General features: G+C 51.2%; 1 protein-coding gene across 4 annotated transcripts in view; it reads right to left on the reverse strand.

The window, feature by feature from the left end:
- The window catches only part of wwc3 (WWC family member 3), a 29,520-nt gene that overhangs the window by 14,191 nt on the left and 3,056 nt on the right, over positions 1-12,273 (reverse strand). For all 4 annotated transcript variants that reach the window (XM_047036816.1, XM_047036814.1, XM_047036815.1 and 1 more), the window contains exons 2-5: positions 4,797-4,906; positions 3,515-3,718; positions 2,159-2,235; positions 1,556-1,635 (exon numbers count right to left, since the gene is read on the reverse strand). In XM_047036816.1, coding sequence (XP_046892772.1) covers positions 1,556-1,635; positions 2,159-2,235; positions 3,515-3,718; positions 4,797-4,906 — 471 coding nt within the window. The remainder of the gene's footprint in view (positions 1-1,555; positions 1,636-2,158; positions 2,236-3,514; positions 3,719-4,796; positions 4,907-12,273) is intronic.

Genomic DNA, 12,273 nt, shown 5'->3' on the forward strand with positions numbered 1-12,273 from the left:
GTCTATTCTGGGAGCCGCTCCAGAGCTGCATTATCTAAGAGATAGGGACGGGCCAGGCCTCAGGAAGTGCTGAGGAATTTGCTGTCAGATAGCTCTGTGATTTTCAAGCAGCTCCCCCTCCTCCCTCCCGCCCCGAGCTGCTTCCTCTCTGGCCTGGAGTATTGGCTCCCTTCTCCGCACTGGTGCATCCTCTTCCTGAGGTGGAGTCTCCTCTTCCAGCTCAGCTCTCTCTCTTTCGGCCTCTCTCTTTTTCGGCCTCTCTCTTTTTCGGCCTCTCTCGCTCTCTCACTCTGTTTCTCTTTCTCCTTCTCTCCCCGTCCCCCTCTCCATCTCCTTCTCTCCGGCCCTCTTTCCCTTTGTCTCCCTCTCTTTCCCCTGCCTTGTCCATTTCTCCTTCCATCTCTCCACCTGTCCCGCTCTCCTCCTACCTCTCTGTCTCTCGCCCTTTCCCACTCATTGGATCTCTGTGTCTCTCCATTTTTCTCGCCCTTGCCACCCCTCCCTCCCTCCCTCTTTCAGAGGTGGAGCTTTCATCCTCAATGTGACATTTGGTACAGCTCGGAAATGTTCCCAGCACAAAAAGTAAGTATGTGTACACACAGCAAAACCCACACAAGCGACACAACGTTCTAAAATAACACTTGTTTGAACAATCTATCTCCTGCAGCTTGGACCAGCCTTCCTCGCACTACAGCGTTCATCTCCACTTGGAACGTAGCAACGTTCCCTGCTAACATTTGGAAGACTTTAGGTTTGCTGCTTCTTTGAACCGTTTCATGTGTTCATTAGATAATTCATTTAACATGAAATTGCATAAGAGGGCGGAAACCGGGGAACTTCCTTCTTTTCTGTCAGCATCGCCTCCTATTGTTACTCTGTCATGTTCGGTAAAAACATTCCAGATATGTGATGGGCATCAGCTCACCAGTAAAACCAGCCCTTCTGTTTGAATGCATTTAGAATCTGAATATTCATAACTGACAGAGACACAGGAGCCTGGGAGTGTCCCTGTAACATGGAGAGGAGGATAGAATGAGAGAGAGAGAGAGAGAGAGAGAGAGACAGAGACGGGGAGAGAGAGGGAGAGAGACAGAGACAGAGAGAGAGACAGAGAGGGAGAGAGAGAGAGAGAGAGAGAGAGAGAGAGAGACAGACAGAGACGGGGAGAGAGAGGGAGAGAGAGCGAGAGAGCGAGAGAGAGCGAGAGAGAGAGCGAGAGAGAGAGCGAGAGAGAGAGAGAGCGAGAGAGGGAGAGAGGGAGAAAGAGAGAGAGAGAAAGAGAGACAGCGAGAGAGAGAAAGAGAGAGAGAGGACAGGATAGGGGCAGAGAAACTATACTGAGAAAAGAAGAGGAAGAACGCAGTCAAGGGTTGTGTGTGTGTGTGTGTGTGTGTGTGGGCCCAGGGGTGGGGACCGGGGTACAGCAGAGCGTGAGACTATGTGGGAAGGAGAGTGGTGGGGGCAGGGGGAGGAAGGGCGGGTCTGGGGGGTTGTGTGTGTGTGTGTGTGTGTGTGGGTAGGGTTTAAACTGACACAGAGGTGGAGGAACACTCACTCCTGCAGGGTCTCCACTCCCATCTCCTTGTACTGCAGCTCCTGCTTCATCTGGGCCAGTTCCTGCTTCAGCCTGGACAGCTGTTGAGGCAGTGAGAGAGAGATGACTCGTCATGGCTGACACGCAGGGTGCAGAAGGAGCACAGCTAGCAGGGGCTGTGTCACCGCTCTGATCATCATCATCACACTCGGCTGTAGACACCGTACACACACACACACACACACACACAACGTACACACTCACACGTACCACACACGCCGCATGATCAGCTTCTAACCGTGACAACACATTTCAAATCAAAGAGCCGCGCCTGAACAATCCTCCTCTTCGCAGCGACAGATTGCCGACGCAAATGACAACAACTGTCTCGTTTTTCGTGAGCTCAGCACCAGGAGAGGCCCCGTCTCGGCCTTGGAGACAGGGCCCTAGCCTCTCTGTGACCCCACAGCTGATCTCAACCCTCTCCCCCAGGACCCTGGTCAGTAGATATCCTGCAGGGTCCACACCCTGGCCCTGGTGCCCAGAGGGGCCCTCTCTACTGCGGGGCCACACAGCCAGGGCTGTGACGTCCAGACCCATTGTTTTCCGGCTGTAACGACTCACCCGCTCACGCCTACCGGCCATTTCCGCTTTCATTTGGTCAGGGTCAAATTTTGCATTTGAAGACGAGCCAGAGAGTGCTGTGAACAAAAAGAAAGAGATGGACAAAGAGAGAGAGAGCGAGTCAGACATTAGGAAGAGCAAGAAAGAGAAAGAAATTAAAGGAGAGGGTGAGAGAAGGAAAGAGAGACGGGGGAGGGGTCAGCTTGAACAGTAACTTGATGTCTTCTGACAGATGTGACCACAACAGAGGGGCAGGCCAGAGGGATAGAGTGTCCTGTGATAGAGCAGCCTTTGTGTTCATTCCTCTGGCCTTTCCTCTCTGCGGTGAGCTCCCAGACCCAACCTGTCTGGAGGTGTAAGGTAAGCTGGGTGGAGACCAGGAGGGTGGGAGAGAGGGAGGGAGGAGAAGGGGAGGGAGGCAGGGACGGATCAAGGGGGAGTACCTTAGACAGCTGGGGAGAGGAAGTGAGAGAGTGAGTGATGGAGGGAGGTAGGGAAGGGACTCAGACACGGGCAGGAATGTTCGCCACAAGTTTGAGGAGAAAAAACAAGAAGTGCCAGATTTATGGTAACAGGAAGAGGAGGAGCCTGTGAGGGTGGTAACCAGAAGAGGAGGGGCCTGTGCGGGTGGTAACTGGAAGAGTAGGGGGCCTGTGAGGGTGGTAGCAGGAAGAGGAGGGGCCTGTGAGGGTGGTAGCAGGAAGAGGAGGGGCCTGTGAGGGTGGTAGCAGGAAGAGGAGGGGGCCTGTGAGGGTGGTAACAGGAAGAGGAGGAGCCTGTTAGGGTGGTAACAGGAAGAGGAGGGGGCCTGTGAGGGTGGTAACAGGAAGAGGAGGGGGCCTGTGAGGGTGGTAACAGGAAGAGGAGGGGGCCTGTGAGGGTGGTAACAGGAAGAGGAGGGGCCTGTGAGGGTGGTAGCAGGAAGAGGAGGGGGCCTGTGAGGGTGGTAACAGGAAGAGGAGGGGGCCTGTGAGGGTGGTAACAGGAAGAGGAGGGGGCCTGTGAGGGTGGTAACAGGAAGAGGAGGGGCCTGTGAGGGTGGTAGCAGGAAGAGGAGGGGGCCTGAGAGGGTGGTAACAGGAAGAGGAGGGGGCCTGTGAGGGTGGTAACAGGAAGAGGAGGGGGCCTGTGAGGGTGGTAACAGGAAGAGGAGGGGGCCTGTGAGGGTGGTAACAGGAAGAGGAGGGGGCCTGTGAGGGTGGTAACAGGAAGAAGAGGGGGCCTGTGAGGGTGGTAACAGGAAGAGGAGGGGCCTGTGAGGGTGGTAGCAGGAAGAGGAGGGGGCCTGTGAGGGTGGTAACAGGAAGAGGAGGGGCCTGTGAGGGTGGTAACAGGAAGAGGAGGGGCCTGCGTTACCGCTGGGGGGCTCCAGGCCGTCGTCCTGGCAGAGCTGCTGGAGGAGCAGCAGCTGGTGCTGGGCCAGCTCCAGGCGCTGCTGCTTGATCAGGTACATCTCCTTCTTGGCGCTGAGGGCCTCCTGGGCCACCACCAGGTACTCCTTCAGCATGCGCTCCTGCTCCTGGCGCCATTGGGTCCGCGGGTTCTCGATCTGGGTGACCTCTGGGGGGGAGGCGGAGGGGGAGGGAGACCAGGGGGAAGATTACAGGATGAAGGGAGGGGGGGGGATATATCAGCAGCAGTTATCACATGCAGGCTGTCGAAGCCAGCCCACAACAGAACTATTTCATAAACACACACCTACTGCTCTTCTTGTGTGTATAGGTCAACAGTAACAACCTCGCCCTGGTGTTTCGGCGCTCTTGTGGACTCGTGAGACTAGAACTTGTATCTCTAATTCTCAATGGAGCAGAGCGCGCAGTGGAGGGTTCTGGGAGGAGGAGCGGCTCAGCCAATCAGCTGCCGCTCCGCCGGTGAGCTCACGTCTGAGACGCGGGTGGGGACAGGAAGTACGGAGCCTGCGTTCCGGAGCAGCAACACTACAAACTTCCGGCAAAAGCCATGAATGAACGCGGCCAGGCGCTCCAAACAGAGCCAATGTTACAGCTGCTGGTGAAACAGCTCAATGGAGAGAAGTTTATTTGTTTTAATGTTATAAATCTTACAATTTGAAATGTTTTCAATCGGGAACAGAAATGTATCTGTAAGGAGGTGAAGTGGCAGGAGGTGGGAGGTGAAGCCAGACTGTGGTGATCCAGGCCTCCTGCTGGAACTGTGACTCGTCAATGCGTCAGAGCTTGTGGTCTGCCGCAAGGTCACATGGGCCAGCGCGTCACATGATCTACACATTCCAGAGGTTCTGTGCGCTTCCCTTAAAAGGAGCCAGGTGGAGGACAGTGGAGATCTGGTCAGAGATGACAGGCTCCGTGTCTAAGTCCGTACCGAGTTCAATGCTAGTGACCATTTGGGCTATCTGTGGTTCGCTGTCAAAGACGTGTGTCTATGCCAGAATCCCATCCCCCCCTCTATCCAATACAGACTCCAAGGTTTCTTAGCCCATCCAGGGTCACAGGGCAGATACAGGAGGGACAAAGAAGATTCTAGTTGATATTCAAGAACACCAGTCAAAACTCTGCGTTTTCCCTACTTGTACTCCTACAGTGGGCGCTCCTACTTGCGTACAACTTCCTGCGTTTTGACACTCGACCCTCCTACTTCCTGTGTGCCAGAGGGGACTTACTGTTGATGTGGTCGATGTAGTACACCCCCACCTGCTGATCGTACACCACCTCCCAGCCCAGGGGCAGCTCGTCCCCCACACAGTCAGCAAAGGTCAGGGGCTTGGTGATCCTGAGGAGCAGAGAACCGGGTCACGACGAGTACACTATACACACACTACACACACTACACACACGCCCACACCTGCTCCACCAGGGTCTGAGTGGCTGTCGGGTGGGGGAGCTCAGGTGCTAGACTGCAGGTCCAGAGGTCCCAGGTTTGAATCCTACAGTCTGTATGTGTGCTTTTGGACATTAAAAGGTATGCTAAATGGAAATACTGCATCGCACTCTAGGCTCGCTGTGATAAACATTTGTGTTGTGTGTTCCCACCTATTGTATTAGTGACAGTGACAGTAATATGCACTCATAGACTTGAGAAAAGGTGTACTTGTCATTTAAGAGGTCATGTACCCGGATATTGGCAAAAACACATTCTTATCTTGCAGTGAGGGTAAAATTACAGGGGGGAGAAACAGAAAGAAAACACACACACACAGAGGCATCTCAAAAATCCAGAAAATTCCTTGAGAACCACAATGAATGCATGTTCTGTCATTCCCAGTCTGCAGTTGTGCTCAGTCCGGGGTTAGACAGGGCAAAGCTTGGTGTGTGGAGAAGACGTTCACAAACACTCCCTACATCACAACAGTACTTTAGCATCTCCACGATACACATTCTCATTTATCATGAAGGCTGTCAATGGCGAGGGGGGATGGGGGAGGGTTGATGGAACGAAAAGCATGTGAAAAGGTAAACAAAGCACACAAGTAGACCAGAGGCAGTCTGTTAGTACTGGGACTGTGGCATGGTGCGCACACACCCACCCCTCCCTTCCCGAGTCTGTCAGATTGTCTCCCAACTGAACTAGCCGTTGTTCGTGCAGGAGTGGTTAGGCCTAAGGCCTCATCAGCTGTCTGGTGTCTTCCTGCTCTGGCTGTGAAGACAGCCAGCTGATCTAGTTTGAAGGCAGGCATGCATATTGGGAGTCCCACAGCTTAGGACCAGAGGGAGGGTGACATAGTTGGAGGTGAAGACTGAGTGGATTTTAGTGTCGGGCTGGGAGGTGTAAGGGGGAAGGAGTGGGGTTATTCTGTTTTTGGGTTTAATAGTTTACAGTATATATATTTTTTTTTCTCAAAAAGCTTAGGTTGCTTTCAAACACATTTGTACTTGCAAATCAGATTTCCCACGCTGAAGGAACTGTTTGGCTGGCATGAAAGGTCGTAATTTATTCCTGAGGTAAAAGTTTTGACATTAATAAGGGCTACTAATAGTTTTACGGTCCAAGACAAGTCTCTTTATTCAGAGAAGCCAAACTTTTGAACATAACGACACAACTAATTGGGCTACATGACATCATGCAACATTAAAATGCTTCTTTGTTCCCTTCACCACTGTAAACATTAGACCTAGTCTTCCTCCCATGAAGCTAAAAGACAGTGTCACAGATAACTGCAGTTCTCTGTCTACCACATGCATTCTGAGGTCCCCAGAACAGTTGTCAGATCAGGCTGTTTGTCTTCTGGAGGCAGAGGCGTAAGTCTACAGGGGGTCAGGGGGACACGTCCCCCCCAATATCTGATCATACTGTATGATTATGTGGGCAATATCCATGTGACTGCTAGTACGTCTTTCTTTCCAGCTCCAAAAATATCAAAACCCAGCCGGTCCATTTCCAAAATCCATTCGACTTGCCTTACACTATACATTAACAAAACCTATTTCTCCTGAAACCAATGTAATGTTTTCCCTATACCTTTGCACTCTTGTGCACCGTCAATGAGTGAGTTAGGAGAGCAAAATCAGACAGACATTTGGCACATATTTATGGATGGTAAATATCCTGTATTTGGCTAACATAATCCCTTAGACAACGACTAGGTGAATTTCACTATAATTTTTGCAAATTTCGATGGCATAACTATAGAGCTTGTGCTATACAATTACAAACATTGGACTCTGATTTATTTTATTTAGATTAAAAAACAAAATGTGTGTATGCGCCAACACAGAAAGTCCCACAGCTGTCCCCCCAATGTGTGATTGACTATTTTGCCCTTGTCTGGAGGACAGCTGAAGAACATGAAGCACCACATCTGGTGCTCATCTAACATAAACCTGTCAAACATCTAACCCCAACACAGCTAATCGCCCGGTAAACCAGACTCATCACTTGCAGGACTTCTCCTTCCTTGGTGATTCCGAGTTTAGATGTGAGCCAATCCGTCTCCGCGCGTAATGTTCTGATGACAGGAATGAGTGTAACGTCTGACTGACAACCATCCATCAGGCTAGACACGAGGGCTAGGGTGGTTAACCCCTTCGTCCGCAGTATGCTCACAATGCAGGGAGAGGAGCAGCCTTGTTCCTGGTGTTGCATGCACACAACAGAGGTCTCTCGCCCTCGTTCCCTTCACCACATTCCAGAAGAGACCGGGGGAGGAAGAGAGGATAGAAGGAGAGAGAGAGAGGGGCAGAGAGGCAGACAGACAGAGGTAGCTAAAAAGAGACAGAGAAACAGACAGACAGAAACAGAAAGAGAAACATACGGAGAGACAGAACGAGAGAGAAAGAGACAGAGAGGTTCGACACAAACTAGGAGGACACACATATGCAGCTTCGCTACGAGCTGTGGTCCCCAGTATCCTGGTCCAGACACGCATCACGGCACACAATTGACCCTCGACACCACACCTGCAAGCCCCCGCAGAGAGGACCATCGCAACGGGGACAGCGAGCCACACAGCTGGCTCCTTTTTCCATTTGAAGTGGGTGTTAAGAGGTGTTCTGGACATGTAAATGGATGTGAAGAGACAAGACCAACACTAGCACACTGCCAGTCTGCTCCCTGAGTGTTTGACAAAAGCAAACAAATGGCTCCACCGCATAAGGCCTTTATCCTGAGAGTAAACACTCGCTGGATTTCAACCACGGCGCCCCTTGTTTAACGTAGGATTTAAATGTATGTTTTCACCAAAGTAAAGAACCAACCATGTGGACGGGACACATGTGGAAACGTAATCCATTTAATAGCGCACGTAAGACAAGCAAACACGGAGAACAAATTTGTGAAGTGTGTTTGAAACGCGCGACAGGCCCCTTGTCAATTGAAGTCTATCCAATATCCCATTCCATCCACTAGGAGTTCGTTCGCTGCCTGCCGGCCCGGATGGGACGACGTGTAGTCATGAACCACAACCTCAGCCTAACATGTTGGGTTGGTGTCACACAGCAGCCATAAAACCGGAGAATCAAAACACGAGTGACTCTGGGGAAGCGAGCAGTGTGACATCAGGGCAGCGGGACAGAGCGGTATTGAGCTGCCCTTCTCACAAGCCCCCGGAGGGGGAGAGGGGGGGAGAGGAGCTGGGCTCTCACACACATCTGAGGAAGAGAAAGTCTGAATGTTTGGTTTGTTACGCAGTCTTGTGACAGCAGCTCCAGCTCTGCCAAGTCATGTCTTGGGAGGCTGTTTAACCACCGTGGAGAGGAGAAGAGAGGGGAGGGGGAGGAGAGGAGCGAGGAGGAGGTGAGGTGAAGGCAGAGAGGAGAGGAGGGGATGGGACTTCTAACCTGGGCAAATAAAAAAATACTTCTTTTCACAGAAAGTGAGAGAGACAGAAACATTACAGTGCTCCACCGAGACAGAACTCCGCCCACATCCTGAGAGGAAGTCTTAGCCCACTAAACTCACAGGCTCACAAACATGGATGTAGACCTAGACCGAACGCCATCCCAATAACGGTCAACCGAAGAGGCTGACGATACCAGTAGCCACTCCTGCAACATATGGCGACACCTGGGCCTCGCAAGCCAGTGAGGAAACCAGTCGGGACAAAAGTAGAAATGAGTTAAGCTACACGAAAATACCACAAGGGAAGAAAGAAAAACCTTCAAGTGGGTCATGGTGCCCTTCTGAGATTCGAAAGCATCTTCACAGTTCAAGGCTGCACAGACAGATAGTCTGGCATCATAAAGAGGCACACAGCAATCCTTTTCTAAAACATCCACATGTAATGGTACGCAGGGAGTCACTGTCAGTAAACCTCCATGCTGTTCTAGTTGCATGTGCGATGATAATAGTCCTATACGAGTATTCGTGGATGTGCTCTTCCACCCCAGGCTGCGAGAATACCATTCTATAAGGGTGACCACCCCGCTGTTGGATTTGGAGTGTGGGAGCTAATAATGCTCCCCATTTCAGCCCAACACATACGCGCTAACTACGAGAGACATTTGCTAATTCTATAATAATCTGTGCTGCATGCTGTCTTTGGTTTTTCCGAGAGGGTATTTCTATCTGTAGCGGGGGCCCCCTCTGGGTGCCTGGGGCCCGGGGCATGGGAAAGGCATGTGAAACTAGAGTCTGGGCCACGAGGCCTCGTCTGCATCTCCATCCCCACCACTCCTCCGTCCTCGCTGGCCTCGTCGACAACAAAGGCCCGGAGCTGCATTCCGGCTGCAAATTAAGATGCTCCAAAGAACAGGCCGAGGCATTCCTCGTACGGAATGCTGCCCCTAAAAATAATATTCCCAGTTAAACTTAATTATAGGAGGCGGGAGGTTGTGTTTTAATGCTGTGGATTTGGGACACCGTGTCCCCCCCCCCGCCCCCCACCCCCCCCACCCCCGCCAGATCACAGTAACAGCTCTCAAGTCTTTAACAGGCCATATGTTTTTAAACAGCTAATAAAAATTGAAAGGAGCTCCTGTCCCTGTTGACTGCCACGCCAGTTGATCAGGTCTGTATAACTTTATTGGCGCTCTTTTTACAGCCTTAATTCATTCACTCTGTTCATTTAGACTACTTGTCGCCATGGCACGGTGCGGTCTGTCTTGGTCGCGTGGGAGTACAGGCTAGATATGGTTGCCATGGATTAGGGGCGTGGCTTCTGTTGGGCAAACCGTCCCATACAGCTCTGTTAGACCACTCCACATCCCGACTGGGTTCACGTTATGACCGCAGTTCAGGTCGGGGGGAACGTTTACCAGTGGCACACAAACGGGCGCAGCGCCAAGTTTCGCTGCACGGTCTACCCCTCGCCTCACACAACAGGCAAACAAAGATGGAAGGAGTTGAGAGATCTCATGCTGGCGAAAGGATGTAATGAGAGATGCAGATGGTCTACTCCATCTCAGACAGCGAGCTGCTGATGCTGAGGTCCACAATAAGGAGGAGGACTTGACCTCTGAATAACTAGCATCGCATGTGTTGACACCCAAAAAAACCCCCACAACAAATGTAGCGACACCAAGATAGATGCTGTCATAGATGGGCATGAGGGCTGAATGCTAAATACTGTACGGCCCATTTTAAACTGTAACACACCAGAAATAACTGTCCGGTTTCTCCCTCATTCCAGATTTTACTATTAGCGCCTCTCCAGAGTAGAGGAGGGCTACCCGACCTGATCCCAATGGGACCTGTTGGAACGACGTGTCGGGGGTTTGGGTATGCTTCCTGTTTGAGTAGCCTGTTTTGGTCACGTCAGCTGGGCTAGCCTTCTTGACATAGCGATTCAACTTTTCTTTCACAAGAATTATAGTGTAAAAAAGGAATTTCAATGAGGGAACTACTGTCTGTGAGTCAAATGCGGTGCGTCAGCTTGCATTAACTGCGTCTGACTCGGGTTTGTTTCGGACATTAATAAAAAGGACGCCTGTCGCGTTCGGGTCGAGCTCGGTTACTATATTCTCCCGGACGGGTCGGGTTCAGACAGAAATATGCGGGACAAGCCTCGCTCCAGAGGAGCTGACAGACACAACCTCCGGGAAAGAAGAAGGCCACAAGTGTTGGTCTAAAAATTCCATTCTGGGTTAAAAAAGAAACGTGAAAACAACTTTGGGAGGAATGTCATTTATGTGCGCCGGGGCTGGGAGAGAGAGGGAGTCAGGAGGCTGGGTGCAGCGTTTCAGACCCTGGAGCAGCTGGGAGCGGAGAGGCCAGGCAGCGTCTGACATCCCCAGACCCCGTTATGAGCAGAATCTGATGAAAATAGGACTCCTATAAGTAGCCCGGCTGCCTGACCGAGCCGTCTCCCTGTGTGACGCACACATTTAGATGGCGTCTCATCTCTTGGGGTGGAGGGTGAGGGTGGGGTTGCAGTCTAGGAGGGGGGGGTTGCAGTCTAGGAGGGTGAGGGTGGGGTTGCAGTCTAGGAAGGTGGGGTGGCAGTCTAGGAGGGTGGGGTTGCAGTCTAGGGGGGTGGGGTAGCCCAGACAGGCCCGTCTGAGTTTAAGAAAAAGGATGACATCCTTCGTTTTGAGCCGTAGAATTTCTCTCGTAAAAAAAACCTTGGTTTAACGCGTGTGTAAAGAACACAGGGACAACTACTGTGCAGTCGGGAATGGGAGGAGCCGCCTGTTTACCGGCCTCATAACAGACTTCCTGCATGACTACATCTGCACTTCACTATACTACACTCATCTAGACCATACACTGCACTATCCTACAATATACTTTTCTATACCACAACATTATCATATGAATCCACACCACTCCAACACTGCACTATATCATAACACTATACGACACAAACTACACTATTCCATACCATACAACCATGCTGTTTTACACCACTGCACTGTACAACCCTATACTACTCCATTCTACTATACTACATCACTACACTACTATACTCTACCACTACTAATGCATCCTCAGCTAGATACCTTCATGCCTAATGAGCACGTTGGCTCAGCTGGCTCCCACTCCTTCAGGCCGGATGCCCCAAACATATACAGACCGCCCATCCAGACATGCATACATTCTACATGTGAACACTGGGCAGGTCGGTAGGCAGACACTATTCTACACTATGCTATCCAAGTACACTATTCTATAGTATGCCCAGACACATAGTAAATCCATGTTTAGATACATTCTACATGTGAGCTCTGGGCAGGTTGGTAAGCTGACAGGAGAACACAGGGGATCCTGGTCTGTATAAGCAGCGACCACGGAACAAAAGCACATTTCAAAGAGTGTGCCGTTTTGGAGTAAAAAAAAAATGCCTAAGTTTCACGGAGCACAATGGCTTGTTGTCTGAACAGGGATTGTATGGAAGGAGACAGGCAAACGCATTGTTCTCTCAGGAAACAGAACACACAAACCACACAGGCAAAGTGACACGGGCTGAAACAATGGCACGTTGGTAACCTCCCCTTTTCACCAGAGGAGAGGAGAAAAGAGCGGTGATAATGAAAACACTGGGAGAAGCAGAACAGCAGAGGGGTTCAGGCGCATGTGAATAACCTCTAGGCTCTGGAAACACGGCTCAGCCTTTCCAGAATAATTGAATTTGGTGAGCTTTGTGACCACGTATAAAGACTTCCCTTGGCGAAGCGGCAGGCCGGCCGCGCTCGAAGCATAACAGAGCTAATAAAGAAGAACTACTGAGGCTCTGGGACTGTGGAAGAGGCTGGGGCTCTGCGAAC

The sequence above is a fragment of the Hypomesus transpacificus genome, chromosome 16 (assembly GCF_021917145.1).
Source record: "Hypomesus transpacificus isolate Combined female chromosome 16, fHypTra1, whole genome shotgun sequence".
Taxonomy (NCBI): Eukaryota; Metazoa; Chordata; class Actinopteri; order Osmeriformes; family Osmeridae; genus Hypomesus; species Hypomesus transpacificus.